Source organism: Narcine bancroftii, chromosome 8 (assembly GCF_036971445.1).
Source record: "Narcine bancroftii isolate sNarBan1 chromosome 8, sNarBan1.hap1, whole genome shotgun sequence".
NCBI lineage: Eukaryota > Metazoa > Chordata > Chondrichthyes > Torpediniformes > Narcinidae > Narcine > Narcine bancroftii.
The window spans coordinates 73,832,830-73,858,964 of NC_091476.1; the positions used below are offsets into that span (position 1 = coordinate 73,832,830).

Here is a 26,135-nt window from a genome sequence, read left to right on the forward strand (position 1 = left end):
TTTATTGAGTTTAGCTCGTTTAATCACATAAAGACACTGACACATTCAACCGACCTAAAAATGTTCAGCTGCTGATTTTCATTTGTACTCAGCATCTGATGCCTCTCTTGTCAGTCAGACCACAGTCAGCTGGCACTGATGGATTCCAGTTGCCCCGATACTGCTTTTTCAACTGAAGTAGAGCTCAGGCTTTCTTAATCAGTGCAGTCACACTGCGCCTTTGAGCCTTAAGCGTATAATCGCCACAAATGTTAACAGAAGGTTGCAACCTTTCTGCCATGTTGAATCTTCCTGAAGACAATAAATCCTATTGTTAAGTGCACTCACTGTGCATCAATGTACGCTCAATCTAGACCAGTGGCTCTCAACCTTTTTCTTTCCACTCACAGTGATTAGTAAGGGATTAATTAAGGTGAGACATGAGTGGAAAGAAAAAAAGTTTGAAAACCACTGTTTTAATCATCCCTCGTGGACTCGTCGTGTGCAATATTTCAAAACTCTCAAGGAAATGGGCCAACGACCATTTTTCTCCAGCAATCACAATCGGGTGATTCTCAGCCTTCCCTTCCCACCCATATCCCACCTTAAGCCACCCCTGACTAATCACAGAGCCCCGATAATGGAGGGATGACTTAAAGTGGGATGAAAGTGGAAAGTAAAAGGTTGAGAACCACTAGTCTACACCAAGGAAATGCACAGCCTCTGTATATGTGAGCTGCTTTTACAGCCTGCCTGCATCTATCCTGACTAAACATGCCCAGGCCTAAGGCAACATTTGCATAGTACTTGCACTGAGTGCAGGCCCAGGCAAGGGTTGGACTGACCCAAACAGCTTGCTGTGTGAGCAGCAGACTTAAAATATGACAGGAAACCAGAAATATAGGTTATTTCCGAAAACCAGTTCGCGATAGGAAAATTTTCTAGGTGATTTCCGTAAAATGTACCCCAGAGTGTTCAGGGAGTTAAAATCTTTGTTGTCCAGTGCATTTGGACAACTGGAAGGGTTCAGAGGGAGATGGACCGAACACAGGCCAATGAGGCTAGCCCAGAATGGCCAGCTGGTCCAGTAGGGAGGAGGTGGGAAGATGGGCCTCTCTGGTGGAGCGTGGGGTCGGGAGGGTGGGGGAATTCCTTCGAGCATTGACAGACTGCACTTCAAGGCAACGATGGCTTTAAGTTTTAATTACAAGTAGTCATTCCCTGAACTGACTTAAACAAGGCTTCCATTGGCATAACCATCAGACGTGCTCCACAGGACAGGCCAGGGAGTGCAGGTGGGGGGGAGAGAGAGGCCATTCAGCCCATCCCACCTGCACTGGCACACCAGAAGTAGAAGTTCCCAGGCTGGGATCTTGCTTGCCTGGGGGGGGGGGGGAGATGGAGAACAGTCCTACACGGTGGCTGGCGGCCAGTCGGTTGGAGGGGGCTGGATCTGGTCCCCCCCCAGAGCCCCCACCTCACCGGCCGCAGGCTTCTCGCCGTAGAACAGGCCCCAGTGCTGGTCTCCCTGCTGGCAGCGGGACATCTTCTCCCGCCAACCAGAGACGATGTAGTGGTAATCTTCGTCCGTGAACTCCTGTTGTAGAAGGGGAAGGGGTGGGGGAGAGAGAAGGAGGGGAGGGGAGGGGGGAGAAAAATGAAACATGAGGGATCAGGCCAGCTGACCTGTGCCTGGAGAGGGAGAGGGAGCCCAACCTCCACCTGAGGGATCCCAGTGCCCAGGGGCCAGGGCGGGGGTGTGTGAGGAAAGCATTGGGGTTGGCCCCTTCCCCTCCTCCAATGCCCCCCCCATTAGTTACCTGCAGAAAGGCCACCTTGTTCTGCTCCAACCCCGACAGCTCAGCCTGCAGCACGTCCACAAACTGCGTGGTCCGGTCTTCACCCCGCACCCTGACCAGGCCCACCTCCTGTAGCATCTGTGGGGGCGAGGTGGGGGGGGGAAAAAGAGGGTGAGTCCTGGTCCGCAACCTGCTCCCTAGTCCCCCCTTGCCCCAGCCTCCCCGCCCCTCCCTCCCATCTCGCAGCCCTTCCTTCAGCATCCTTCCTTCAGTGAGGGGGTGAGCTCCCCACCTGTTGGTACCGCTCCACTGTGTAGAGGATGTAGCCCCTCTGTTCTACGTAGTCCTGGAACTGGGACGACCATGGCCTCTCCCCACAGCAGTAATCGGTGATCAGTAACTTCCCTCCTGGCTTCAACCAACGCTGTGGGGGCGGAGAAAGGGGGAGGGAGGAGATGGGGAGAGGGAAATGGGGACAGAGACAGGGAAGGGGAGACAAGGGGAGGGGAAACATGGTCAGTGTGGGCAGATGGTCCTCAGTTCCATCTCTATCCCAGACATCCTTCATTCCCCTGCTCTCTTCGGCAGGAGTCCCTGGCCAATCCCAGCACCAACCAACCCTCACGTAAGAAAGTGGACGGTCATGCGCTTTGGCTGAAGAAATAACCGGGCAGACTGTTTTCTAAATGGGGAGAAAATCAAAAATCCCCAGGTGTGAAGTGAGCTGGAATCCTCGTGCACGATGGGCTGGAGGGAAACGTGCAGGTCGAGTCAGGGGTGAAGAAGGCAAATGCGATGCTGGTGTTCGTTACAACTGAAATAGAATCTAAGATCAGGGATGGGATGTTGAGGCTTTATCAGGCCCTGGTGAGGGGCCTCACGTGGAGAATTGGGAGCAGTTCTGGGCTCCTCGTTTAAGAAAGGATGGGCTGACGTTGGAGAGGGTTCAGAGGAGGTTCCCAAGGATGATTCTGGGAATGAAAAGGGTTATCGTGTGAGGAGCGTTTGATGGCTCTTGGCCTGGATTCGCTGGGATTTAGGAGAATGTGGGGGGGGGGAATCTCTTGAAACATTTTGAACATTGAAAGGCATGGACAGAGTCGAAAGGTTGTTTCCCCAGGTGGGAGAGTCCAGGACAAGGGGGCACAACTTCAGGATTAAAGGGTGTCTGTCCGCTCAGAACAGAGACGCGGAGGGATTTCTCCAGCTGTGTGGGGGGGTTGAATCTTTGGAATTTGTTACCACTGGCGGTTGTGGAGGCTGGGTCATTGGGCATCTTTAAGGCAGGTTGTTGATTAGCGTGGGCATCAGAGGTCACGGGGGAGAAGGGCATAGGGGAAAATGGATTAGCTCATGGGAGAATGGGCTGAATGGCCTATGACTTCTGGCCTTATGGACCCAGCCTGCCTATCCCCCCTTGGGGCTGGGCTGGAACCCCAGGACTGACCAATCAGCACGGTTTGCTTGCTATGGGAGCTAGGCACCAGACCCCAAGGTGGCCGATGAGGAACCCGTCCACCTCTGCCTGGTACTCACGTAGAGATTCCTGAGCAGATCCACCTTGTCTGCGATGTGAAGAATTGTATCCCGACTGTAGATCACATCGAACGAGTTCTCCAGGAACACCCTCTTGGTGGCATCGCCAATCTCAAACTGCACCTGCCGGTATCCAGAGGCGTCATCTGCGTCCAAGTTAATTATCCACTTCCCTCACCTCCCCTCTCCAAAGTGTTCATCGCTGAACAAAACCTGGGACCTCGTGATACCATGGCTGTAACGGGGAGAGCGGACCCAGGGAGAGTGGGGAGCGGAAACACACCCCTGCTCCGCAAGGTCCAACTGCCCGGTCTTGATGCCAATGCCTCCGTAGAGGCTTGTTAAAGGAATCAGTGGTATTTGTGAGTCCTGAAACCTCAGGGTCTGTGCCCAAATTGCCAGGTGTGGGCAGAGAAGATTTACTAGGATGTTGCTGGGACTTCAGGAATGGAGTTACAGGGAAAGGTTAAAAAGGATAGGATTTTGTTCCCTGGAGTGTAGAAGAATGAGGGGAAATTTAATCGAGGTTTACAAAATTATGAGGGGTATATCCACTTAGATTGAGGGAGTAAATACGAAAGGTCATCATTTTAAGCTGAAGGGAGAAAGGTTTAGGGGGAACTTCCTCACTCAGAGGGTGGTGGGAGTACGGAACAAGCTGCAATCCATTGCAGTGACTGTGGGCTCCATCTTGAGCTTTAAGAATAGATTGGATAGATGGAAAAGGTCTGGAGGGCCATGGAGTGGGAGCAGGTTAGTGGAATGACGGTCGGCAAAGACTAGGAGGGCCGAACGGCCTATTTTGTAGCATTCTATGGTCTCTTGCAGATCCCCGCCCAAAAAGGTATGCGAAAGTATGGTGAACACACTGATGCCTTGAGTTGGGGGCTCAGTGTAGAGAACGAGTCCCTGACCTCTCTCCCCGGTCATCTCACAGCTCCCGCATGCATCCTTAATTGGCTCTGCTGGGTTTTTTTGCTGTTTGTTTTATTACAGTGTGGGCTGACCTCAACATCCATGCCCACATAATTTAAAAGCCTCCTGCCCTCCAGGAACTAAACACCACGCCTATCCAAGCCACTCAACTCTATGGCCAGTGCAACGTCCAGGGAATCCCGTCTGCACCCCATCCAGTTGGAGGTCCTGAACTGCACACAACAGTCCAATTCTAAATTCAAGGAGGGATGGACTGGCCTTCGGAGGCGATGCAGAGGGGGTTCACTGGGTTGATTTCAGGGATGGGGGGGTTGGCCTATGAGGGGAGATTGAGGCTGGGATTTAGAAGAATGAGAGGGGGATCTTATAGAAATGTATAAAATTATGAAAGAATAGTTGTTCCCATGGGTGGGGGAGACCAGAATGAGGGGACGTGGCCTCAAGATCCAAGGGAGTAGATTTAGGACGGAGATGAGAAGGAACTGCTTTTCCCAGAGGGAGGGGGGAATCTATGGAATTTGCTGGCCATTGAAGCAGTGGAGGCGACCTCAGTAAATGTATTTACAAGAAGGTTGGGGAGATTTTGGGGAATTAAGGGACGTAGGGAAAAAGCAGGTGGGTGGAGATGAGCCCCTCATCAGATCAGCCGTGATCTCGTTGAACAGCGGAGAAGAGCTCGACTGGCCAGATGGCCACCTCCCACCCAGGTTTCTGATGAGATGGCCTTATTGTCATATAATGTGATGTGTAGAAATGGTCTGGGATATGCCGTTCTTGAGGAGATAGCTATTTTCTTATTGTGGAAGCAATGTTATGGGGCTATTATGTTCCCACGATCTGGCACAAAGCAACTGTATTCTCTCACTTAATTCATTAACCCTTTGCAAAGCCTAATCGTCAAACCTACTCTTTCAGACGATTAAGGTGAACGATCAGTCCTCTTCCACAAGCGTGGACGTTTTCAGCACCAGAGGTCATAGGTTTAAAGTGAGAGGGGAGCCAGAGAGACCAGAGGGGCAACTTCCTCACTCAGGGTGATCCGCATCTGGAACGAGCGGCTGGAGGAAGCTGGAGAAGTGGTCACCATTACGGTGTGGGTGTAGGGGGCCTGGGGAGGGAGGGGGGCCTGGGGTGGAGGGAGGTAGGGGATCGGAGGGGATTATGAAACAGGGAGGGATGTAGAGGGGGGTTACAGAGACAGGGAGGGGACGAGGGGTCTCAGGGACCGGGGGGGGTTACAGAGACAGGGAGGGGTGTAGGGGACTGGAAGGGCTGACAGAGACAGGGAGGGGTGTTGGGGACCGGAGCGAGGTTACAGAGACAGGGAGGGGTGTAGGGGACTGGAGGGGCTGACAGAGACAGGGTGTTGGGGACTGGAGCGAGGTTACAGAACAGGGAGGGGTGTAGGGGACTGGAGGGGCTGACAGAGACAGGGAGGGGTGTTGGGGACCGGAGCGAGGTTACAGAGACAGGGAGGGGTGTAGGGGATCAGAGAGGATTACAGACAGGAAGGGGTGTAGGGGCTAAGGCAGAGTCCACTGCACCACCTCATATTTTCCCATGAGAGGCAATTCAGGCACAGTGATGTTCTGTGTTTAATGGGGCGGCTCCATTTGTGTGTTTTACCCCTTCCCCTTGCTAGTACGGGCAGATTCTGCTGCAAGACGAGCGGAGATTAGTTGTCCTACCAGTGACGTGTTCTCAGATACAGCTCTTTCCATCGCTATTTCCACCATGTTGGATGATAAATCCACTCCAAGAACCTCAACGCCGTAGTTCTGAAATACATTCAGGACAAGGTCACACTTCCAGCCTCTTGAAACAAAACAAGAAAATACCCAGTTCACTCGACCAGTTTGGTCGGTCCATGGGAAGGGGTCGGGGGGGAGAGAGGATCAGTGAAGGGGTGGGGGTGGTCACCACAGAGGGAAGCCTTGGACAGGGCAAGGCTGAACAGGGCAGAGTGTCAATGGGTGGTGGGAGGGGGGTTCAGTGGGTGGGGAGCCTGCTGGGGAGAGCAGGTGACGGGGGGAGCAGGTGACGGGGGGGAGCAGGTGATGGGGGGAGCAGGTGACGGGGGAGCAGGTGACGGGGGGGAGAGTGGTTGATGGAGGGGAGAGCGAGTGATGGGGGTAGAGCAGGGGACGGGGGGAGAGTGGGTTTTTTTTAATTATAATTTTTTATTTTTCACACCATAAATCACATTAACCATGATACACATTTTTTCCTTTTCACACATATACAATGTCATTTTCTCCCCCCCCCCCCTCCTCCCCTCCCACCCTCCCCACCTCCCCCCTCCCGTCCATTTAAGGTATAAAATCTAGGATACATTAAACCAGTCAGACAATGTTGTCATTCAATAAAAATACACCAGAAATTCCACTGAGTCCATTCTTTTCATTTCCTTTTCCTTCCGTTAACTTAGGTAGTGATTGTCACTATTGTGTTTAACATAAGGCTCCCATATTTGTTCGAATATTTCAATATTATTTCTTAAACTATATGTTATTTTTTCTAATGGAATACATTTATTCATTTCTATATACCATTGTTGTATTTTCAAATTATCTTCCAATTTCCAGGTTGACATAATACATTTTTTTGCTACGGCTAGAGCTATCTTAACAAATCTTTTTTGTGCATCCTCCAAATCAATTCCAAATTCTTTGTTTTTTATGTTACTTAGGAGAAAGATCTCTGGATTCTTTGGTATATTGTTTTCTGTTATTTTATTTAATATCTGATTGAGATCTTCCCAAAATTTTTCTACTTTTTCACATGTCCAGATTGCATGAATTGTTGTTCCCATTTCTTTTTTACATCGAAAACATCTATCAGATACTGTTGGGTCCCATTTATTTAACTTTTGAGGTGTAATGTATAGCCTGTGTATCCAGTTATATTATATCATACGTAACCTCGTATTTATTGTATTTCTCATCGTTCCAGAGCATAACTTCTCCCATGTTTCCTTTTTTATCTTTATATTTAAATCCTGTTCCCATTTTTGTTTAGTTTTACCATTTGTATCCTCATTCTCCTTTTCTTGCAGTTTAATATACATATTTGTTATAAATCTTTTGATTATCATTGTATCTGTAATCACATATTCAAAGTTACTTCCCTCTGGCAAACTCAAACTGCTTCCTAATTTATCCTTCAAGTAGGATCTCAATTGGTAATATGCCAGTGCTGTATCTTGAGTTATATTGTATTTATCTTTCATTTGTTCAAAGGATAATAATCTGTTTCCTGAAAAACAATTTTCTATTCTTTTAATCCCTTTTTTCTCCAATTCTCTAAAGGAAAGGTTATCTATTGTAAAAGGGAGTAACTTGTTTTGCGTCAATATTAGTTTTGGTAATTGATCATTTGTTTTATTTCTTTCTACATGAATTTTCTTCCAAATATTGAGTAGATGATGTAATACTGGAGAACTTCTATGTTGTACCAATTTTTCATCCCATTTATATAATATGTGTTCAGGTGTCTTTTCCCCTATTTTATCTAATTCTAATCTAGTCCAATCTGGCTTTTCCCTTGTTTGATAAAAATCTGATAGGTATCTTAAGTGTGCGGCTCTATAATAATTTTTAAAGTTTGGCAGTTGTAAGCCTCCTTGTTTATACCATTCTGTTAATTTATCTAGTGCTATCCTCGGTTTCCCCCCTTTCCATAAAAATTTCCTTATTATTTTCTTTAACTCCTTGAAGAATTTCTCTGTCAGTTGTATTGGCAATGCCTGAAATAGGTATAATATCCTTGGAAAAATGTTCATTTTAATACAGTTTATCCTTCCTATTAGTGTTAATGGTAAATCTTTCCAATGTTCTAAATCATCCTGTAATTTTTCCATTAGTGGATAATAATTGAGTTTATATAGTTGGCCGAGATTTTTGTTTATTTGTACACCTAGGTATCTTATTGCTTGCATTTGCCATCTAAATGGTGATTCTTTCTTAAATTTTGAGAAATCCGCATCATTCTTAGGCATTGCTTCACTTTTATTTACGTTGATCTTGTAACCCGACACTTCTCCATATTCCTTCAATTTCTTATATAATTCTTTTATTGATAGTTCTGGTTCTATTAAGTATACTATAACATCATCCGCAAATAAACTGATTTTATATTCCTTGTCTTTTATTTTTATCCCTTTTATATTATTTTCTGTTCTTATCAATTCTGCTAGTGGTTCTATAGCTAACGCAAACAATAAAGGTGATAGTGGGCATCCCTGTCGTGTTGACCTGCTTAAGTTAAATTGCTTTGATACATGTCCATTTATTGTCACTTTCGCTAATGGTCCCTTATATAATGCTTTAATCCAATTAATATACTTCTCCAGTAAACTGAATTTTTGCAATACTTTGAACAAATAATTCCATTCTACTCTGTCAAAGGCCTTCTCTGCGTCTAAAGCAACTGCTACTGTTGGTACTTTATTCCCTTCTACTGCATGAATTAAGTTAATAAATTTACAAATATTGTCTGTTGTGCGTCTTTTTTTGATAAATCCAGTTTGGTCTAGATTTACCATTTTCGGTACATACTCTCCTAATCTGTTTGCTAATAATTTAGCTATTATCTTATAATCTGTGTTAAGGAAAGATATTGGTCTATATGACGTTGGTGTGAGTGGATCTTTCCCTTGCTTTAGTATTACTGTAATTATTGCTGTTTTACATGAATCTGGTAAGCTTTGCGTTTTATCATTCTGGTTGATTACTTCCAGGAGGGGCGGAATTAATAAGTCTTTAAATGTTTTATAGAATTCTATTGGGAATCCATCCTCTCCTGGTGTCTTATTATTTGGTAATTTTTTTATTATCTCTTCTATTTCTACTATTCCAAATGGCTCTGTTAATTTATTTTGTTCCTCTATTTGTAGTTTTGGTAGTTCAATATTAGTTAGAAATTCATCTATTTTCCCTTCTTTCCCTTCGTTTTCAGTTCGGTATAATTGTTCATAGAATTCTCTAAAGTTTTCCTTAATTTCTTTTGGATTATATGTAATTTGTTTGTCTTTTTTCCTTGATGCCAATACCATTTTCTTAGCTTGTTCTGTCTTAAGCTGCCATGCTAGGATTTTGTGCGTTTTTTCACCTAGTTCATAATATTTCTGTTTTGTCTTCATTATATTTTTCTCCACCTTATATGTTTGTAGTGTTTCATATTTTATTTCTTTATCCGCCAATTCTCTTCTTTTAGTGATATCTTCCTTCATTACTAATTCTTTTTCTACATTTACTATTTCCCTTTCCAACTGCTCTGTTTCCTGATTATAGTCCTTCTTCATCTTGGTTACATAACTTATTATTTGCCCTCTAATGAATGCTTTCATTGCATCCCATAGTATAAACTTATCTTCCACTGATTCCGTATTTATTTCAAAATACATTTTAATTTGTTTTTCAATAAATTCTCTAAAATCCTGCCTTTTAAGTAACATGGGGTTTAATCTCCATCTATACATTCTTGGAGGGATGTCCTCTAACTTTACTGTCAATATTAAGGGTGAATGGTCCGATAGTATTCTAGCTTTATATTCTGTTTTTTTTACTCTATCTTGCATACGATCTGATAACAAAAATAGGTCTATTCTTGAGTATGTTTTATGTCTAGCTGAGTAATATGAATATTCCTCTTCCTTTGGGTGTTGTTTCCTCCATATATCCAAAAGTTGCATTTCTTCCATCGATTTAATTATAAATTTGGTTACTTTGTTCTTTCTGTTAATTTTTTTCCCACTTTTGTCCATATTTGAATCCAAATTCAGGTTGAAATCCCCTCCTATTAATATGTTCCCTTGCGTATCTGCTATCTTCAAAAAGATATTTTGCATAAACTTTTGATCTTCTTCGTTCGGTGAATATCCATTGAGTAGATTCCAAAACTCCGAATATATCTGACATTTTATCATTACATATCTCCCTGCTGGATCTATTATTTCCTCTTCTATTTTAAATGGCACATTTTTACTAATTAATATAGCTACTCCTCTTGCTTTTGAATTATACGATGCTGCTGTTCTACCCAATCTCTCTTTAATTTCTTATGCTCCAATTCAGTTAAATGTGTTTCTTGCACAAATGCTATATCAATTTTTTCTTTTTTCAGTAAATTTAGCAGTTTCTTCCTTTTAATTTGGTTATGTATTCCATTAATATTTAAAGTCATATAGTTCAACATAGCCATTTTATACTTTGTTTATCTTCCCTTTCCGTTTCTCCATCATTAGCTTTCCTTCTTATCCATTTCTGTTTTCTTGTTTTTAATCCTTTATAAGACAACATTCCTAAAACATCAAACATTTTCCTTATTCTCCTATTTAAAACTTCTTTAGCCCCAATCCCCCCTTCCCCTCCTGAGTTGTCCTTTATCCCTTGTCGGACAACCACATCTCCCCTCTCCATTTGGATTTGCGAATTCACTCGCAAGCGTCAGCTGATTTTGCAGTGACCATAACACCCCCCCACCCAGCTCCCCCCAGAAAAGATTTCACTTTTCATATGTGACAAAGGTCACTCTTTTAATTCCCTCCTTATTCCCTCTATTCCTTTTCCTTCCCTTATTAATTCTTGTCTATACTATCTATATTTTCCTCTAAATACGGATACATTCATGTATGCACATTATACATATACACACATATACCTCTTTACCCACATACATATAAATCGTGGTCATTTTTACTCTTATTACATGTCTTCATCTCTCTGTTTGTTTTGTAGTTGTTCTGCAAATTTCCTTGCTTCCTCTGGATCCGAGAATAGTCTTTTTCCATAAGATCGTTTTCGATGTTTTGAACTCCTTCCTCTTCTTCAGGAGTTCAAAACTTATGTCTTTTTAGTTCGCAATCTTTTGTACTTTCATTACACGTCTTCATCCCTCAGTCTATTTTGTAATTGTTCTGCAAATTTTCGTGCTTCCTCTGGATCTGAGAATAGTATGTTTTGTTGTCCTGGAATAAATATTTTCAATACCGCTGGATGCTTTAGTATAAATTTATACCCTTTCTTCCATAAAATCGCCTTTGCTGTATTGAACTCCTTTCTCTTCTTCAGGAGTTCAAAACTTATATCTGGATAAATTAAGATTTTTTTTGCCCTTTGTACTCCAGTGGCTTATTGTCCTCTCTTACTTTTTCCATTGTTTTCTCCAGTACCTTTTCTCTTGTAGTATATCTTAGGAATTTTACTAAAACAGATCTTGGCTTTTGTTGTGATTGTGGTTTAAAGGCCAATGCTCTATGTGCCCTTTCTATTTCCATTTCTTGCTGTAGATCTGGACATCCTAGGATCCTAGGGATCCAATCTTTTATAAACTCTCTCATATTCTTGCCTTCTTCATCTTCCTTAAGGCCCACTATCTTTATGTTATTTCTTCTGTTATAATTTTCCATTATATCTATTTTCTGAGCTAACAGTTCTTGTGTCTCTTTAACTTTTTATTAGATTCCTCTAATTTCTTTTTTTAAGTCCTCTACCTCCATTTCTACTGCTGCTTCTCGTTCTTGCACCTTGTCCATTCTTTTTCCCATTTCTGATAAGGTCATATCTATTTTATTCACTTTCTCTTCTGTATTGTTTATTCTTCTTCTTAAATCATCAAATTCCTGCGCTTGCCATTCTTTTAATGACTCCATGTATTCTTTAATAAGAGAAAGTATATCCTTTATCTTGCCTTTCCCTTCTTCTATTTCACTGTACTCTTCCTCCTCTTCTTCCTCTGGGTTGGCCATCTGTTGTTTCTTTGTTGCCCTTTTCTTCTCTTCTTTCTTGTTTTCGTTGTCTTCTATGTTCTCCTCTTGCTGCAGGTGTTCTGCAGCTGTCATTGCCGGCTGTGGAGATCGACTCCCCAGCTGGTCACCCCTCCCGTCGGTGTGTTTTTTTTCATGCGCATCGTGCATGCGCGACTCCTCCCGCATGCGCGGTTGCGCACTTTTACTCGGCTCAGCGAGCCATTTTTGTAGTCCACTTTCTACCGACCTGAGGGAGCAGGTTTCTCTCTCCACCGCGGGCCTCTTCGAACAGATAAGGCCTTTTCCTTCATCTTCCGTTGTCTTCTCTTCCTCTCTTCTTACCGTTGGTTTCGACTTTTCTTTTTTCGTCGCCATCTTCTTTCCACCTTTATATTCACTTTACTTTGATTTTTATTTTTGTGCCTTTGTGTTTTGCTTTGTTTTTTCTGACTTTTCTGGAGAAGGCTGGAGTTCACCATCCGGCCACTACTCCATCACGTGACTCCTCGGGGGAGAGTGGTTGATGGGGGAGAGCGAGTGATGGGGGTAGAGCAGGTGACGGGGGAGAGTGGGTGAAGGGGGGAGAGCAGGTTACGGGGTGTGGGGAAGAGTATCTGTGGGGGGAGAGTGTCCGTGGAGTGGGGAGTGGAGAACACTCCAGCACTGGGCACGTATCCCCTGGGAGATGAACCCCCCCCCCCCCACCGGGTGAATGATGGGAGGTGCCTCTCCCACAAACTGACCTTGGCCATGTAAAAGTCCCCCCCTCCAATTCCACAGCCGACGTCCAGGACCGACTGCCCCGGAGAGAGGTTCAGCATCTTGACAAACTCCTGCAACACACGGGGGGAAGTGGAGGTTAGATGGTGGGTCAGGAACCCTGGGGGAGGGAAGGGGCAGCCAGGAACCGGGGGAGGATGTGGGGAAATCAGGAACTGGGGTGGAGGGGTTAGGAACTGGAGAGGGAGGGAGAGGGAGGGATCAGGAACAGGAGTTGGGGGTTGGGAGTCAGGAAATGAGGGGGATCTGAATGAGCAGTGGGACGGGTCTGGTGGGAAAGGGACCACCAGGACGGGGACAAGACCCCATGCATGGGGTCTTGCCTGGTGAAGCCCACCTGTGTGGTGCGGAGTCCTCCGGTGCTGATGAAGCCAGGCCCGAAGATACGCTCATAACGCAGGATGCTGTTGCGGGAGTACTGCTGCCCGTCCAGGAACTGCTGGAAGGTGTGGTAGCCCTGATGGGCCAAGCGATCACGGACAACCTTCTGCAGCAGCCAGCAAACCTGGTTCTGGTTCTGCTTCAGCTGCCGGGAGATCACACAGAGTCAGTCCCGCCCACTGGGGGGTCATCACAAGATCAGTCCGCCCACTGGGAGGTCACGCAGCATTAGTCTTGCCTACCATGACACAGCACCGCCCACTAGAGGGTCAGCAAGTGGTCAGTCCCGCCTACCACCCCTACCCTGGCCCCTCCGGCCACATCTCCAGCTCTCAATCCTTCCTCCGGCCCATCTCCAGCCTCTAGCTCCTCCCCCTGTCCCTGCAGCCTGTCCCTCCGGCCCCTCCCACGTCCCTTCAGCCCCTCTCCCTGTACCTTGATGTACGCCTGCACAGACTTGCTCATGACGATCTCCAGCCCCCAGAGCTGGCCGCCCATATCGGGCCCCATCACAGCCGACGTCAGGATGTGGTTGTAATCTGCAGGCTTGCGGTACACGGTGGGATTGAACGCCCTCTTCATGTTACCTGGTCACAAATCCCACAGCCCCTGTTACGACCCCAGCCAATCCATCCTGCCTCTCCCTCCCAACCAAAAACAGGCCCTTCTAGTCTGTGCCAAACTATTATTCTGCCTGGACCCACAAACCTGCATCCCGTCCGCACCCCTCCCCATCCTTGTACCTGTCCAAATTCTTCTTCAATGTTAAAATTGAGCCCACGTTCCACACCCCCTCTGCTCTCTGTGTGAAGAAGTTCCCCCTAAACTTTTCTCCTTTCACCCTTAACTCACATCCTCTGGTTTGTATCTCACCCACCCTCAGTGGGAAAAAGCCAACCTCCATGCGTCACACCCCCCCCCCCCCCCACCACCAGCCCTTACCTGACTGGTAGAAGCAGGACTCTCTGAAGAACAGGAAGCCTCCAGGCTGCAGCCAGTTCAGCAGGCGACCGACAAGGCCGACCAGCTCTGCGTCCGTCAAGTACATAAACAGCCAGTTGGAGAAGATGAGGTCAAAGCTGGAAAGGTCAGGGGTGGCGGGGGAGTTAGTGGCAGAGGTTGGCCCAGTCCATCTGCACAGGACGCCTAGTGCATGACGTTGGCTCACGGGCATTTTCTGCAGCCCTGCATTTCACAGCCTTTAACTTGGTCTCTGTTAATCCATCACCCTCTGGATATTCTCGCTCTTTCCCTCTCCATCTCTCTCGCTCTCTTTCTCTCTCTGTCTTTCTCTCCATCTCTCTCTCTGTCCATTTCCATCTCTCTCATCTCTTCATGTCTCTCTCCATCTCCGTTGCTATCTCCATCTGTCTCTCTCTCCCTCTCTCCATTTTCATCTCTCTCTCCATCTCTCTATGTCTCTCTATCTCTTTCTCTATCTCCCCATTTTTTTCTCTCTCTCTCTCCATCCCTCTCTCTGTCCTCATTTATTTATCAAGCCCATAATGAAGCCATTCTGCCTATAGAGTCGAGACCGACTCTAAATACAATCCCATTCCACCCCCAGTTACCAATTTTCTCACATTCCCATCAACACCACCACCCTCCCTCTCCTTACCCCCCACCCACCCATCCAGACCAACACAAAGTGTTAATTGGATATGATAAGGGGGAGAAATGAGAATTGATTTTGGCTCAGGGAAAGAAGACAGAGAGAAAGAGAGAGAGAAAAAATGAGAGAGGGAGAGAGAGAAAGAAAGAGCAAGAGAGAGAAAGAGAAAGTGAGAGAGAGAAAGAGAGTGTGAGGGAGAGAGAAAGAGAGCAAGAACTGGAGGAAAGGTGACGGGGAAGGAGAAGGATCTATTTCAGCTGCGTCAGTGGGACAAAGCAGAATAGTTCAACACAAACTAGAAGGGCCTAAGAGCCTGTTTGCCATAATATTCCATGGTTCTAGGTCCCCTTTAAACCTTTCCCCTCTCACCATAGCCCTCTAGTTTTAGGCTGCCCTACCCTAGGGTTAAAAGCTTTGTGAACATCCAACTCATCCATTCCTCCCTCTATAAGGTCCCTCCCCCTGCATTGGGAAGAAACAATTTCACCTTACAACTCAAGGCCACAAGCCCGGTAACTTTCCTGTTAATCCCTCCTGCACCATTTCGAGATTAACCCCTGCTTGCTGAAGATTTGGAGCCGACCCTTAACAGAACTGTCTCATTGATTTTAAAGATTCTAGAAAGGGCAGTAGGAAAACGTCAGGAAGAAAGTGATGTATACAATGGCCGTAGTAGGAAATGGGCTGAACAGCCTCCCCAAAGCCTCAAAGCGGCCTCTGGGACATCCCAATGGTCAGCCCCATCTACATCCCATTGGCTGGCGGGAGTGACTTCATGCTCACACTGCCCACCCTGGGCACCCACCTGTTGCTTGGCAATTCCAGCTGAGTGATGTCAGCCTGTAGGAAGTTGATGTTGCTGCGGTGACCGTTCAGCTCCCGATTCTTCACCACAAACTTCTCCATGAAGTCCACGGTGGTGACATGGCTGGCGATCTTGGCCAGGTGGCCCGTGAATCTCCTGCAGGAATCAGCAAGGAAGGGAGAGAGTCAGGACCCAGATCCCATATCTCTGAGCCAGAACCATCCCTGCAGAATTCCCGACACCTAGGACCAGTCAACCACCAAAATCCTCCACCTCATGCCCGAATGACCCCTCCCCTATCCCACTGCAGGGACCCTCTTCCAGGAGGATGTCCCTTGCTCATTCAGGGTCCTGACTCTCACTGGGGTATGGGGAGGGGAGCAAGGGACCGGAGGGGGTTACAGAGACAGGGAGGGGTGTAGGGGACTGGTGGGGTGTTACAGAGATGGGGAGGGGTGTAGGGGACCAGAGTGGGTTAGAGTTGGAGAAGGGTGTAGGGGATCGGAGTGGGTTTCAGTGGGGTGTGGAGTTTCAGTCAGAACCTCCATTGCAGCAACATCCCTGTCCATCTGCCCTGCACCCTCTAACATCCCTTCTCGATCTGGACATCCTGTCTGCTCTGGTCCCGACGAGGCGACAGTGGAGCCAGCCCGAAATTGGCATTTCACCTCCATCCTGAATTCAGTGCAGGGCCCACGTTACCACAGGAAGTGGCTTTCACAAGAATTTCGTGGACTGGGATAAGTGGGCTTCAACTCATCGAGGGACAGGAAAGGCTGGGAGATTTCTCTCTGGAGCCTCGGAGGGTGGACCTTATCCGAGGGTTGTAAACTCATGAGGGGCGTGGATAAGATGGATCGTCACAGTGTTGTTCCCCAGGGTAGGGGCATGTAGAGTTAGAGGGCAGAGATTTAAAGGGGTCTTTCTCCACACAAAGGGCGGAGGGCACTTAGAGCAAGCTGTCAGAGGCGGGGAGAGTTACACAGGTCCATGGGTGGGAAGATGTGGGCCAAATGCATGGAATATTGAGTCCAGTTCTGGTCACTTCATTACAGAAGTATGTGGAAGCCATGGAGAGGGATGCAGAGGAGATTCACCAGGAACTGGAGAATGTGTCTTATGGGGCAAAGCTGGGGACTACTTAATCGAGGCTGACAAAGAGGCATTGACAGGGTGGATGGCCAGTGCCGTTTTCCCAGGGCAACAGTAGAAAATACCAGAGGACGTCTAACTTTAAATTAAATCAAAATTTAGACCCACAGCACGGTAACAGGCCTTCTCGGCCAATGAGCCCAATTATACCCAGGGGACCTACGACTCCCAGTATGTTTCGAACGGTGGGAGGAAGCCGGAGAACTCAGAGGCAGGAGGGGAAAACATACATAGGCAAGGGGAAGAACGTACAAACTCCTTACAGACAGCACCAGATTCGAACCCCGGTTGCAGGCGCCATAACAGCGTCGCGCTAACCGCTACGCCAACCGAGCCGCTCCACATCTGTACAAGGTGAAGGGAGGAAAGTTTAGGGGGGACTTATTTTTCATAAAACAAGAGTTGTGGGTGTCTGGAATGCCTCGCTGGGGATAAGTGTTGTTGGAGGCTGGAACATGAGGAGCATTTAAAAGACTCTGACAGACACATGGATGCAAGAAAAATAGAGGGTCACGGGTGTGAATTCTTTGATATTGAGACTCCCTCAAGATCTGGGATTATATGATATTTAAGATTTATAATTCCAGCTCTTTGTCAGTCATTATTTTTGTCTAGAAGTGATTCCCTGGAAAAGTCTAGGAAATTATGGGTGCAAAGTTTTTTGATGCAACATGGGATTCTATTTTGAAATTGGTAAATTCATCTTCTTTATGTGCCCGATACTCTACTACAATTTAAAGTAGTTCATCAAGCTAGCTTCTCCAGAGTTCCATTGGCTGAATTAAAATGTAAGACTTTGTTTCCTGTTTTTGTACCTTCCGTTTTTCCATATTAATTTGATTCCGAATCCTTCTCTGGCCCTGTTTGGAACGAGTAAGCCAACTGACTTGAATTTGGTATGGCCTACAATCCCACGTGGTTCCCTCTGCTCTCCTTATTGCTAGGAGAATGATATTAGTGAGATGGAGAGATGCTGCCCCCCTAACTCATGTTGGATGTGACGGCACGTCTGACATTTTTGTGTGTGGGGGGGGAGAGAAAAAACACCAAATGAACTTTTGACTTTGTAAGTTAATGAGATAAAGGGGCAGAAGCAAGCAGTTCGGCCTGTCAGGTCTGCTCTGCCACTGAATGCAGTCTGAGGGCCGCTAAACATTCCTTGTATGTTAGCCCCTGCAATCATCCTGGTAAATCTCCTCCGCTCTCTCTCTCTCCCACGTCATTCTAAGTCCGCACACAGTTACTCTGGACGAGGTCTCAACAGTGCCGCACCGAGCCTCCTTACTACACTTGAAACAAATAGCCACATGGCATTCATTTTTGTTACTGCCGATCCAACCTGGTGGTTAACCTTTAGGGTATTCTGCATAAGGATTCCACCCTCCCCCACCAGGTCCCTTTGCACTTCTAAATTTTGAATTTTCTTCCCCCTCCAAGTGAAAATCTGCCTCTTCCAAAATGTCCAACCATACATTTCCCAACCTCGTATCTCACCTGCCATCTCTTTGCCCCGCTCTCCCGAGTTCTCTGCAACCTTTCCACTTGTGGGGTCCTGAACCATGTAAGATTAATTATGATCTTGTTTTTGGTGGTTTGGATTTTTTCCCCTGACAATATTGGGGAACACATGTTCGACCAAGGTACAGGTCAGATTATGGGCGTAACTTTCACGTAGTGTCTTTTTTCCAATTTTGTCTTTTTCTTTTTTTAAAACCTTTTTGTTAATTTGATAGAGAAATATTCCATGAAAATAAATTGTTTTGATCTTAATTCATGATTTAACGTGACACTGAATGAGTCACGGGTCAATTATACATTTTGTCGGGAAAAGTGAAATATCCTTCTGGGAATTTCTCCTCACGTTCTAGGACTGAGGTTATACTGTGATTATTTAGAACAGTGGTTCCAAATGGCCTCCCAAACTCACCTTCCATCTCAAGCAACCCCTCTACCGTAAGTGCCCTGTGATTAGAAAGGGGGTGGGGGAGTCACCAGGGAAACAGGCAGTGGGGATGAGTGGAGGGAGAAGGGGGAGAGAGTGGAGGAGGGAGCAAGGACGGGAGGGGAGCAGAGTTGCCAGGGAACAGGTGTGTGTGGTGGGGTGGTTAATAAGGAATTGATTAAGGTGGGATGTAAGTGGGAAGGGAAGGTTGAGAATCGCTGATCCAGACCAGATTGTTACTGAATTTTTTTGCTGGAGAAAAATGGTAATTGGCCCATTTCCTTTGAAGTTCTGAAATGGTGCACATGATGAGTCCATGAGGGATGATTAAAACAGTGGTTTTCAACCTTTATCTTTCCACCCACATCCCACCTTAAGCAATCCCTTACTAATCGCAGAGCATCAGGATTAGTTAAGGTGGTAAGTGAGTAGAAAGAAAAAGGTTGATCCAAATTCTCCAATTTTCCCTGAATTCCCGATACCAGTGTTCTCGACTGTTTTTTTTAAACTTAGATCGATGGACCTAAGAATATGTTCAGGGACAGGAATCAAGAATGAATGGGAATGAGACTTGAATTCATCAAAATCTTCTGAAAATTCAGATAACGCACTTGATCTGATGAATAAAACTTCATACTGTGCATGTCATTGTCTCATAAAGTTGGACAAAGAGTGCGCACGTCCAAAGTTCAACTATCCTGCTCTTGATCCACTGTGTGACAAATGTAAAATTTTGAAGCCTCTCTGAATCATTTGCTCTGGGAGTGTCCAGAGCGACAAGGATATTGGGAGCGATTCTTTCAAACTCTATCACAGATTCTTTGGATTAAGTTAGAACCGTGTCCTTTCATGGCTTTGTTTGGTTATTCTCTAGAACTAGAGAGGATTTCCTTGAATTCAACTCCAAAAAGAAGAGTAACTTTGACTTCACTAGCGGCCAGACGAGCGATTTGGATGAAGTGGAGACAGTTTGTACGCAGCAGGACACATCCCACCTTAAGTCATCCCAGTGCCATCGGTGCTCTGTGATTAGTAAAGGATTGCTTAAGGTGGGGCACGAGTGGGAAGGAAAAGTTAAGAATCACTGCTCTCGACTCGATTGTGACTGAATATTATGCTGAAGAAAAAATGGTCGTTGGCCTATTTCCTTTGGCAGTTCTGAGATGGTGCACACGATGAGTCCATGAGGGACGATTAACACTTTTTCTTTCCACTCACATCCCGCATTAAACAACCCCTTAATGACCACAGAGCACCAATGGCAGAGGGATTAATTAACGTTTGTGGGTGGAAAGAAAAAGTTTGAAAATCACCATTTTAATCATTCCTCATAGACTTGTCACGTGCACCTTTTTAGAACTCCCAATGGAAATGGGCCAGTGACAATTTTTCTCAAGCAAAATATTTCAGAAACAATCAGGTCCAAAGCTGTGGTTCTCAACCTTCCCTTCCCACCTTAAGCAATCCCTTACTAATCACAGAGCACTGATGGCATCGGGATTAGTTAAAGTGGGAATGAGTGGAAAGAAAAAGGTTGAGAACCACTGGGTTACAGTTTAGTCTTTTTCAATGTAACATTAGATAAGTTGTGGCCATATCTTCTTTGATGGAATCTTATTACCTACATACGATTCACTTAATTAACATATTTTCAATTAACATATTGAAAAAGGGTTATGGATGTGAGGTGATTGTTGAGGTGTATATGGGTCAGCATAACATTTTGGGCCAAAGGGCCTGGACTGTCTATGTTCCTGGTTTTTAAATGCAAATAGGACGAGCTCATGGCGGCACTGGGTCAACATAGAGGGGTTAGGCTGAAGGGCCTGATTGTGTGTGTTGTGGACCTCCATGACCCACCCAATTCCTGCTCCCAGTTCCAGCACCCTCTTCCCGTCCGTGTCCGGTAGCAGGGACAGGATCTCCGGCTTCTCCTGAAGGTTGATGAGGGCGGCGCTGGAGTCCAGCATCATCTCCTCGATGGTACCCCCCCTCGAGTGCTCCTCCCAGAAGGCCGACATCTTCTGCCGGGCGGCTGCTGCAGGAGAGAGGGGTGGAGGTGAGCAGAGGGGTCACCAGGGAAATAAGCATGGGGGGTGTGGGAAGAGAGTGAGTGCAGGGGGAAGAGAGGATAGTGAGAACGGTGAATGACCAAAGAAACTGCTCACACTGACTGTCCGAGACTCTCATCTGGATGAAACAATATTTATTTGTACCATCAAAATGTTTGTCCTGCAGATATATTGTGTGGGTGTGTCTGTGTGTTTTACACCGAAGATCAGAGAATGCTGCTTCATTGTACAATCAGATGACATAAACCTGAACCTGACCCTCCTCAAAGTCCACCAGGCACACTGTCCCATCAGACACTCCCGGATCAGACACAGAGTGAACCTCCCTCCGCACCATCCCATCACACACTCCCGGGGTCCGATCCAGAGTGAAGCTCTCTCCGCACCGTCCTGTCACACACTCCCAGGGTCAGACCCAGAGTGAATCTCCCTCTGCACTGTCCTGTCACACAATCCCGGGGTCGGACACAGAGTGAAGCTCCCTCCCCACTGAGTGGGCAAAGAGAAAATGAAGGAATTAATGGTGTCTGCAACAAGTGAAATTGTGTTTATGTTGATGGACTTTTCATCCTAAAAGAGTCTCTGGTGACAGGTTGAATTTGTCTGTCAAACACAAACACTTCCCTATTTAATTAACAAAACAGGAATGGCAGGAAATACTCAGCAGGTGTGGTGAGAGAAATATTTCACTTCCAAAACCCATCTCCACAGATTTTTTCCAGTTTGATGAAGGGCGGTGCCTTTTTCTCCCCAGAGGCTGCCCGACCTGACTAGAATTTCCAGCTTTTTTTTGCACCTCAGATTTTTGTCCTTGGGCAAACGCCCACTCATTTTGCGTGGAGGCAGCGGGCAGAAATGCCGCTTTGAAGCGCCAGGGTCGCAGACCCCTGTCTCCTTTGCCAACGGTGTGTGGAGTGCACACACACCCCTCAAGCTTCAGCTTGGGATTACTGAGGTTATCTATCCTGCGAACGTATTGTCTTTTTGAATTGAATCAAGTTTACTATTCCCATCTTTGTTTTGACAACACCAGTTGGGCTGCAGCACACAGGAATTCTGCTGCACGTGTACTCAGCACAGTATGCATGACAACAAACTTGCCATTACCCATCTCCCCGCCCCCTCATGTTCCAGCAACAAGTGGACTATTGCTGCACTGTAGATCACTGCAGTCGCCGAAACAGACCCTCCTAGTCTGTGCCCATCCATTGATCTGACCCGCACCCAGCCCATCCATGAACCAATCTCTAAACCTTCTTGTGTTAAGACCGCGCCCGCACTTACCACCTCAGCCGGCAGTTTGTTCCACCATTCTCTGAGTGAGGAAGTTCCCCCTAAATCTTTCCCCTTTCACATCCTCTGGTTCCCTCAGTGGGAAAAAGCCGACGTGCATTTACTCTTCTGTCCCAAATACCTTGATCAAATCTCCCCTTATTCTTCTACGCTCCGGGGAATAAAGTCCAAACCTGTTTATCCTTTCCCTGTAACTCAGTTCCTGAAGTACAGGCAACATCCTAGTAAATCTTCTCTTCCCTCTTTCTATCTTATTATCTTTCCTGACCAAAACTGCACACAATTCTCCAAATTTGGCCTCACCAATGTCTTGTACAACTTTACCATAACATCCCAGCTCCTGGACTCAATACTTTGATTTATGAAGGCCAAGATGCCAAAAGCTCTCTCTACGACCCTGTCCACCTGCGATTGTTCATTGCTGCTGGCGTGTGGGTGAGTGACCACCCACGTTCCAAAGTCCGATGGGGTTTAGAAGGTTAACGAGTCCCAGGAGAGTTGTGCAATAGTCAAATTTTTTTTGGACCAATTTTTCGGGAGGGGGGGGGGGGGTCGACTTTGTACATGGATCAAGCTTTCAACCGTGGTGTGTCGTTCAAGGTGTCACGAGCTTGACTGGGCAGGTGGTTGGGACACAAAATAAGGGGGAGGGGTGGTGGTCAACTTATGGTCGTATGGAGAACACGCAATTTTCGGGATTGACTATTATGTAAGTACACATCGGGTTTGGGTGGCACAGCCTCATGGGGCGATCAAACCTGTTACTGTGCTCGCGTCTCCAAATTAAATCAGGGAGAAGTGCAGAGCAATGGACTGGCTGTATCATGGGGGAAACTCAGCAGGCTTGAGCCCTTCATCAAAGTGTTGACAGATTCCGACCGAAATGGTGGGGGAGGGGGGTAGGGGCAGGAGTATGGTCCCATAGGCAGGAGGTCATCAGTGGGAGGGAGGGCACAGCAGCAAATTGGAGGGCTGGGGAGACACGGCTTTGTAAACGGAGGGGGAAGGGAGAACTGGGGTAAAGGGGGTAGAGGGATGGGAAGGGAGGGAAGGCCGATGGGCCGTCAGAAACCGGAGACATTGACGCTGCCCGGTTGGAGAGCAGCCTCGGTTTGGCAGTGCATGAGATGGTCAGCGCAGGGATCGAAGTGGCCTGCCACTGGGTGATCCCCACCACTGATGCGGACGGAGCGATCTCCCAGTCTGCATCCGGTTTCTCTGATGTAGAAGAGATCGCAAGGGGAGCGCTGGATGACTCCATCAACAAGTGAAGCATCTCTTCACGTGGATGAGCTGTTTGGGGAAGGCTTGGGCCATATGTATGGTGGAAGAAGCCTCTTCTCGGTCAGGAGCAAACTTTGGCAATAAACAAACAGAAGCAGGGATACGATGAGCAAAGGGCTTTTCCCCTGCTGTGATAAGCTATCAGGGTGGGGGGTGGGTGGGTGCGTCCAACCACCCGGTCTGACTGTTATCACCTCCATACGGCCTGGTAATGGACCCAACTGGCTTATTTAAACACCCCTCCCCCACAGCCTGATTGACAGCAGCCAAGAGAGATCGCAGACTCCGGAAAACAGAGCACCAGAAAATGGGGAGACCCCCCCCAACCCCGTTTGAGAAGGAGGGACGGTGACCACAGCGGTGGCCCAGCGAGGGGCTCTGTGGCTGAAGAGACAGGCAGGCAGCAGGGCCGCTGGCGACTCGAGGCGAGGATCCTGCACCTGGGCCGGAGGCAGGTATCATCAGAACCGGGATGCGGGGGTGCAACGAGGGGGCTGTGGGGGGGGGGGGAGTTCCTGACCGTGTCAGAGCTCAGGTCCCCAATGGTTTGGACCGGAGTCTCTGTGGCTGTGGAGCCAGAGGCCAATCCATGGATGCACGGTGAGTTGGGGGGGTCGGGGGAAACCTCTCTTTTGCTCTCTCTCTCTGACTGTACGAGGCGCTTCAGCTTTTTCCTACCGAAGGTGAATCCGACACACAAAATTATTATTTTTATTACTGAGAGTAAAGGAATCTAGAATCTGGTACAGGTGATGGTTGGTGCAGATTTTCAGACCATTGTTCCTGACCAATAATGTTGCTGCACAACGCAAGGTCTGTCTGGCTGGGGAGAAAAAAATGTCAGGCCACATGCCACTCCTGCCAGGGGGACTTTCCCCTTGGCTAACCACACTCTCTACCCCTCCTCTTCAGGACGTGACAGCTCCCTTCACCCAAACAAGCCTCGTGAACAACCGATGCTCCAAAATCTCCGCCTGCACCAGACTAAAACTGCCTCCACACACACAGCAATTTAAGAAGATTCAAGCATCACTTCTTATATAAAAAAAAAATAGCTCGGTAGATTTCTGGACATGGCAGGACTTTTCTCTCTGGGGCGTAGAAGGATGAGAGGAGACTTGTCAGAGGTCGACAAGATACCAAGAGATGTTGACAGGGTTGGCGCCAGCGCCTGTTTCCAGGTTGGATCAGCAAACACCAGAGGACGTCTGTACAAAGTTTAGGGGAGACGTCAGGGAAAAGTTTTTTTAAAAACACACAGAATGGTGGGGGCCTGGAATGCCTCGCCAGGGGATGGAGGTTGGAACAGGAGGGGGTTTAAGAGACTCTCAGACAGGGTGAAACAGAGGCAGGAAGGGCATCACTATCGTTTTGGGAGTCAGCACCACATCAGGGGGCTGAAGGGCCTGTACTGTGCTGTGCCCTGACTTTCTGCGTTGCACAGGAGGCGTCTGGCTTTTGCTGCAGGGCAAACTCTCCAGAGGTTGCCAGATCCTGGTGGTCAATAAAACCAACCTTGGCGCGTAGATCAGCGGAGAACTTACCGTAGATCTGGCCACACTTCAACAGAAATTGGGGGGTGGAGGGGGTCTCCCTTTTCCGCAAGGGCATTTCCTGTGGATTTTGCGATGAAGTGGCTGCAGAGAGAGGAAGAGGGGAGGGGGTGAGAGAGAGGGGGGGGTGAGAGAGGGGGGGTGGTGAGAGAGGGGGGGTGAGAGAGGGGGGGTTGAGAGAGGGGGGGTTGAGAGAGGGGGGGTGAGAGAGGGGGGGATGAGAGGGGGGGGTGAGAGAGGGGGGTGAGAGAGAGGGGGTGAGTGTGAGAGAGAGAGAGGGGGGGGAAGAAAGAGCGGGACATCCAGCAATGGTTAGGATGTGGGGAATGCTCTTACCCTCTGCCATCGTCGAAACTGAGGGGGGGAGGGTGCCTCCTCGCCAAATGTCGCTGCAGTTAACAACCTTTTGCTTCTGGACGTATCAGTAGATTGAACATGTGTGTGTACATGAAGCCAAGGGGAAAGCTTTATCCTCCTGGACTGGGCAGAACTTCCTGGATCCTCTCGCTACCCCTCCGATTTACATTCAGGGGGAAAGCCAGGGCTGCAGGGAAAACAAAAAACTTTGGCCCCGCTTCCAATCAGAAAGTCCACGCGAACCTTGCGACAGTAGACGGGGCAATTTCCTCCTGTGGCCCATTGCATGACAACTCCACTTTAAAGGCCAGCAGGCAGGCCCCGCCCAGCAACCCTCCGATTGGCGAAGCGCCTGTAGCCCGAGAGGGAAGCCATCTGCCATTGGTCCACGGCGTCTGGGTCGCAGAGCCTTCCGGGTCAGGATAAGTTGCTTAAAAGGGGTATTGTCCTCCCTGACCCTCTGGCTGACCAGTAGCCATCGTTCCTCCCTCCCAGTCTTGCAAATCACAGCTGTAATCTGATCAGATCCGTATCCCTGAGAGGGACAGGAGCAGGGGACGGGCAGGGGGAGGGGCATGTTGCACAAACGCTGAGCAAATGTTATTGCCATTGATTTCCAAGCGTATCCTCTGAGTAAATCCGGGAGGTCTGCAGAACCGCGGGGGGGCGGTACTAGGGGTAAAAGTGCTGGAGAAACCCAGCAGGGAGGGTCAACGATAGGGGGACCCGAGCCCTTCGTCTAGGTCTGAACAAAAAGGAGGGAGGAGGAGGAGAGAAGGGCCCATCTGGTTCACGAGTCGGTACCAATGAACCGACAAACTCCGGTCCGCTTTGAACAGTGGGAGGAAAGCGGAGCCTTTGGGAAAACCCGCAGACACGGACAGAGCCTTACAAACTCCTTACAGAC

General features: G+C 47.5%; 1 protein-coding gene across 3 annotated transcripts; it reads right to left on the reverse strand.

Moving 5' to 3' along the window:
* On the reverse strand, positions 1–25,722 carry pmt (phosphoethanolamine methyltransferase). Of its 3 annotated transcripts, XM_069894116.1 has the most exons (13): positions 25,208–25,722; positions 24,863–24,955; positions 20,530–20,707; positions 15,576–15,731; positions 14,101–14,237; positions 13,594–13,745; positions 13,115–13,303; positions 12,741–12,830; positions 5,939–6,028; positions 3,315–3,437; positions 2,071–2,202; positions 1,800–1,916; positions 1–1,576 (listed from the first exon to the last, which is right to left on the reverse strand). In XM_069894116.1, the coding sequence occupies exons 1-13, from the start codon at positions 25,215–25,217 to the stop codon at positions 1,391–1,393; spliced, it is 1,653 nt and encodes a 550-aa protein (XP_069750217.1). In that variant the 5' UTR covers positions 25,218–25,722; the 3' UTR covers positions 1–1,390. The 3 variants fall into 3 exon arrangements, with proteins under 3 accessions (XP_069750217.1, XP_069750218.1, XP_069750219.1); XM_069894117.1 differs by lacking the exon at positions 24,863–24,955 and having other exon boundaries at positions 25,208–25,719; XM_069894118.1 differs by lacking the exons at positions 24,863–24,955; positions 25,208–25,722 and adding an exon at positions 16,991–17,072 and having other exon boundaries at positions 20,530–20,619.
* Positions 25,723–26,135: the final 413 nt, after the last annotated feature.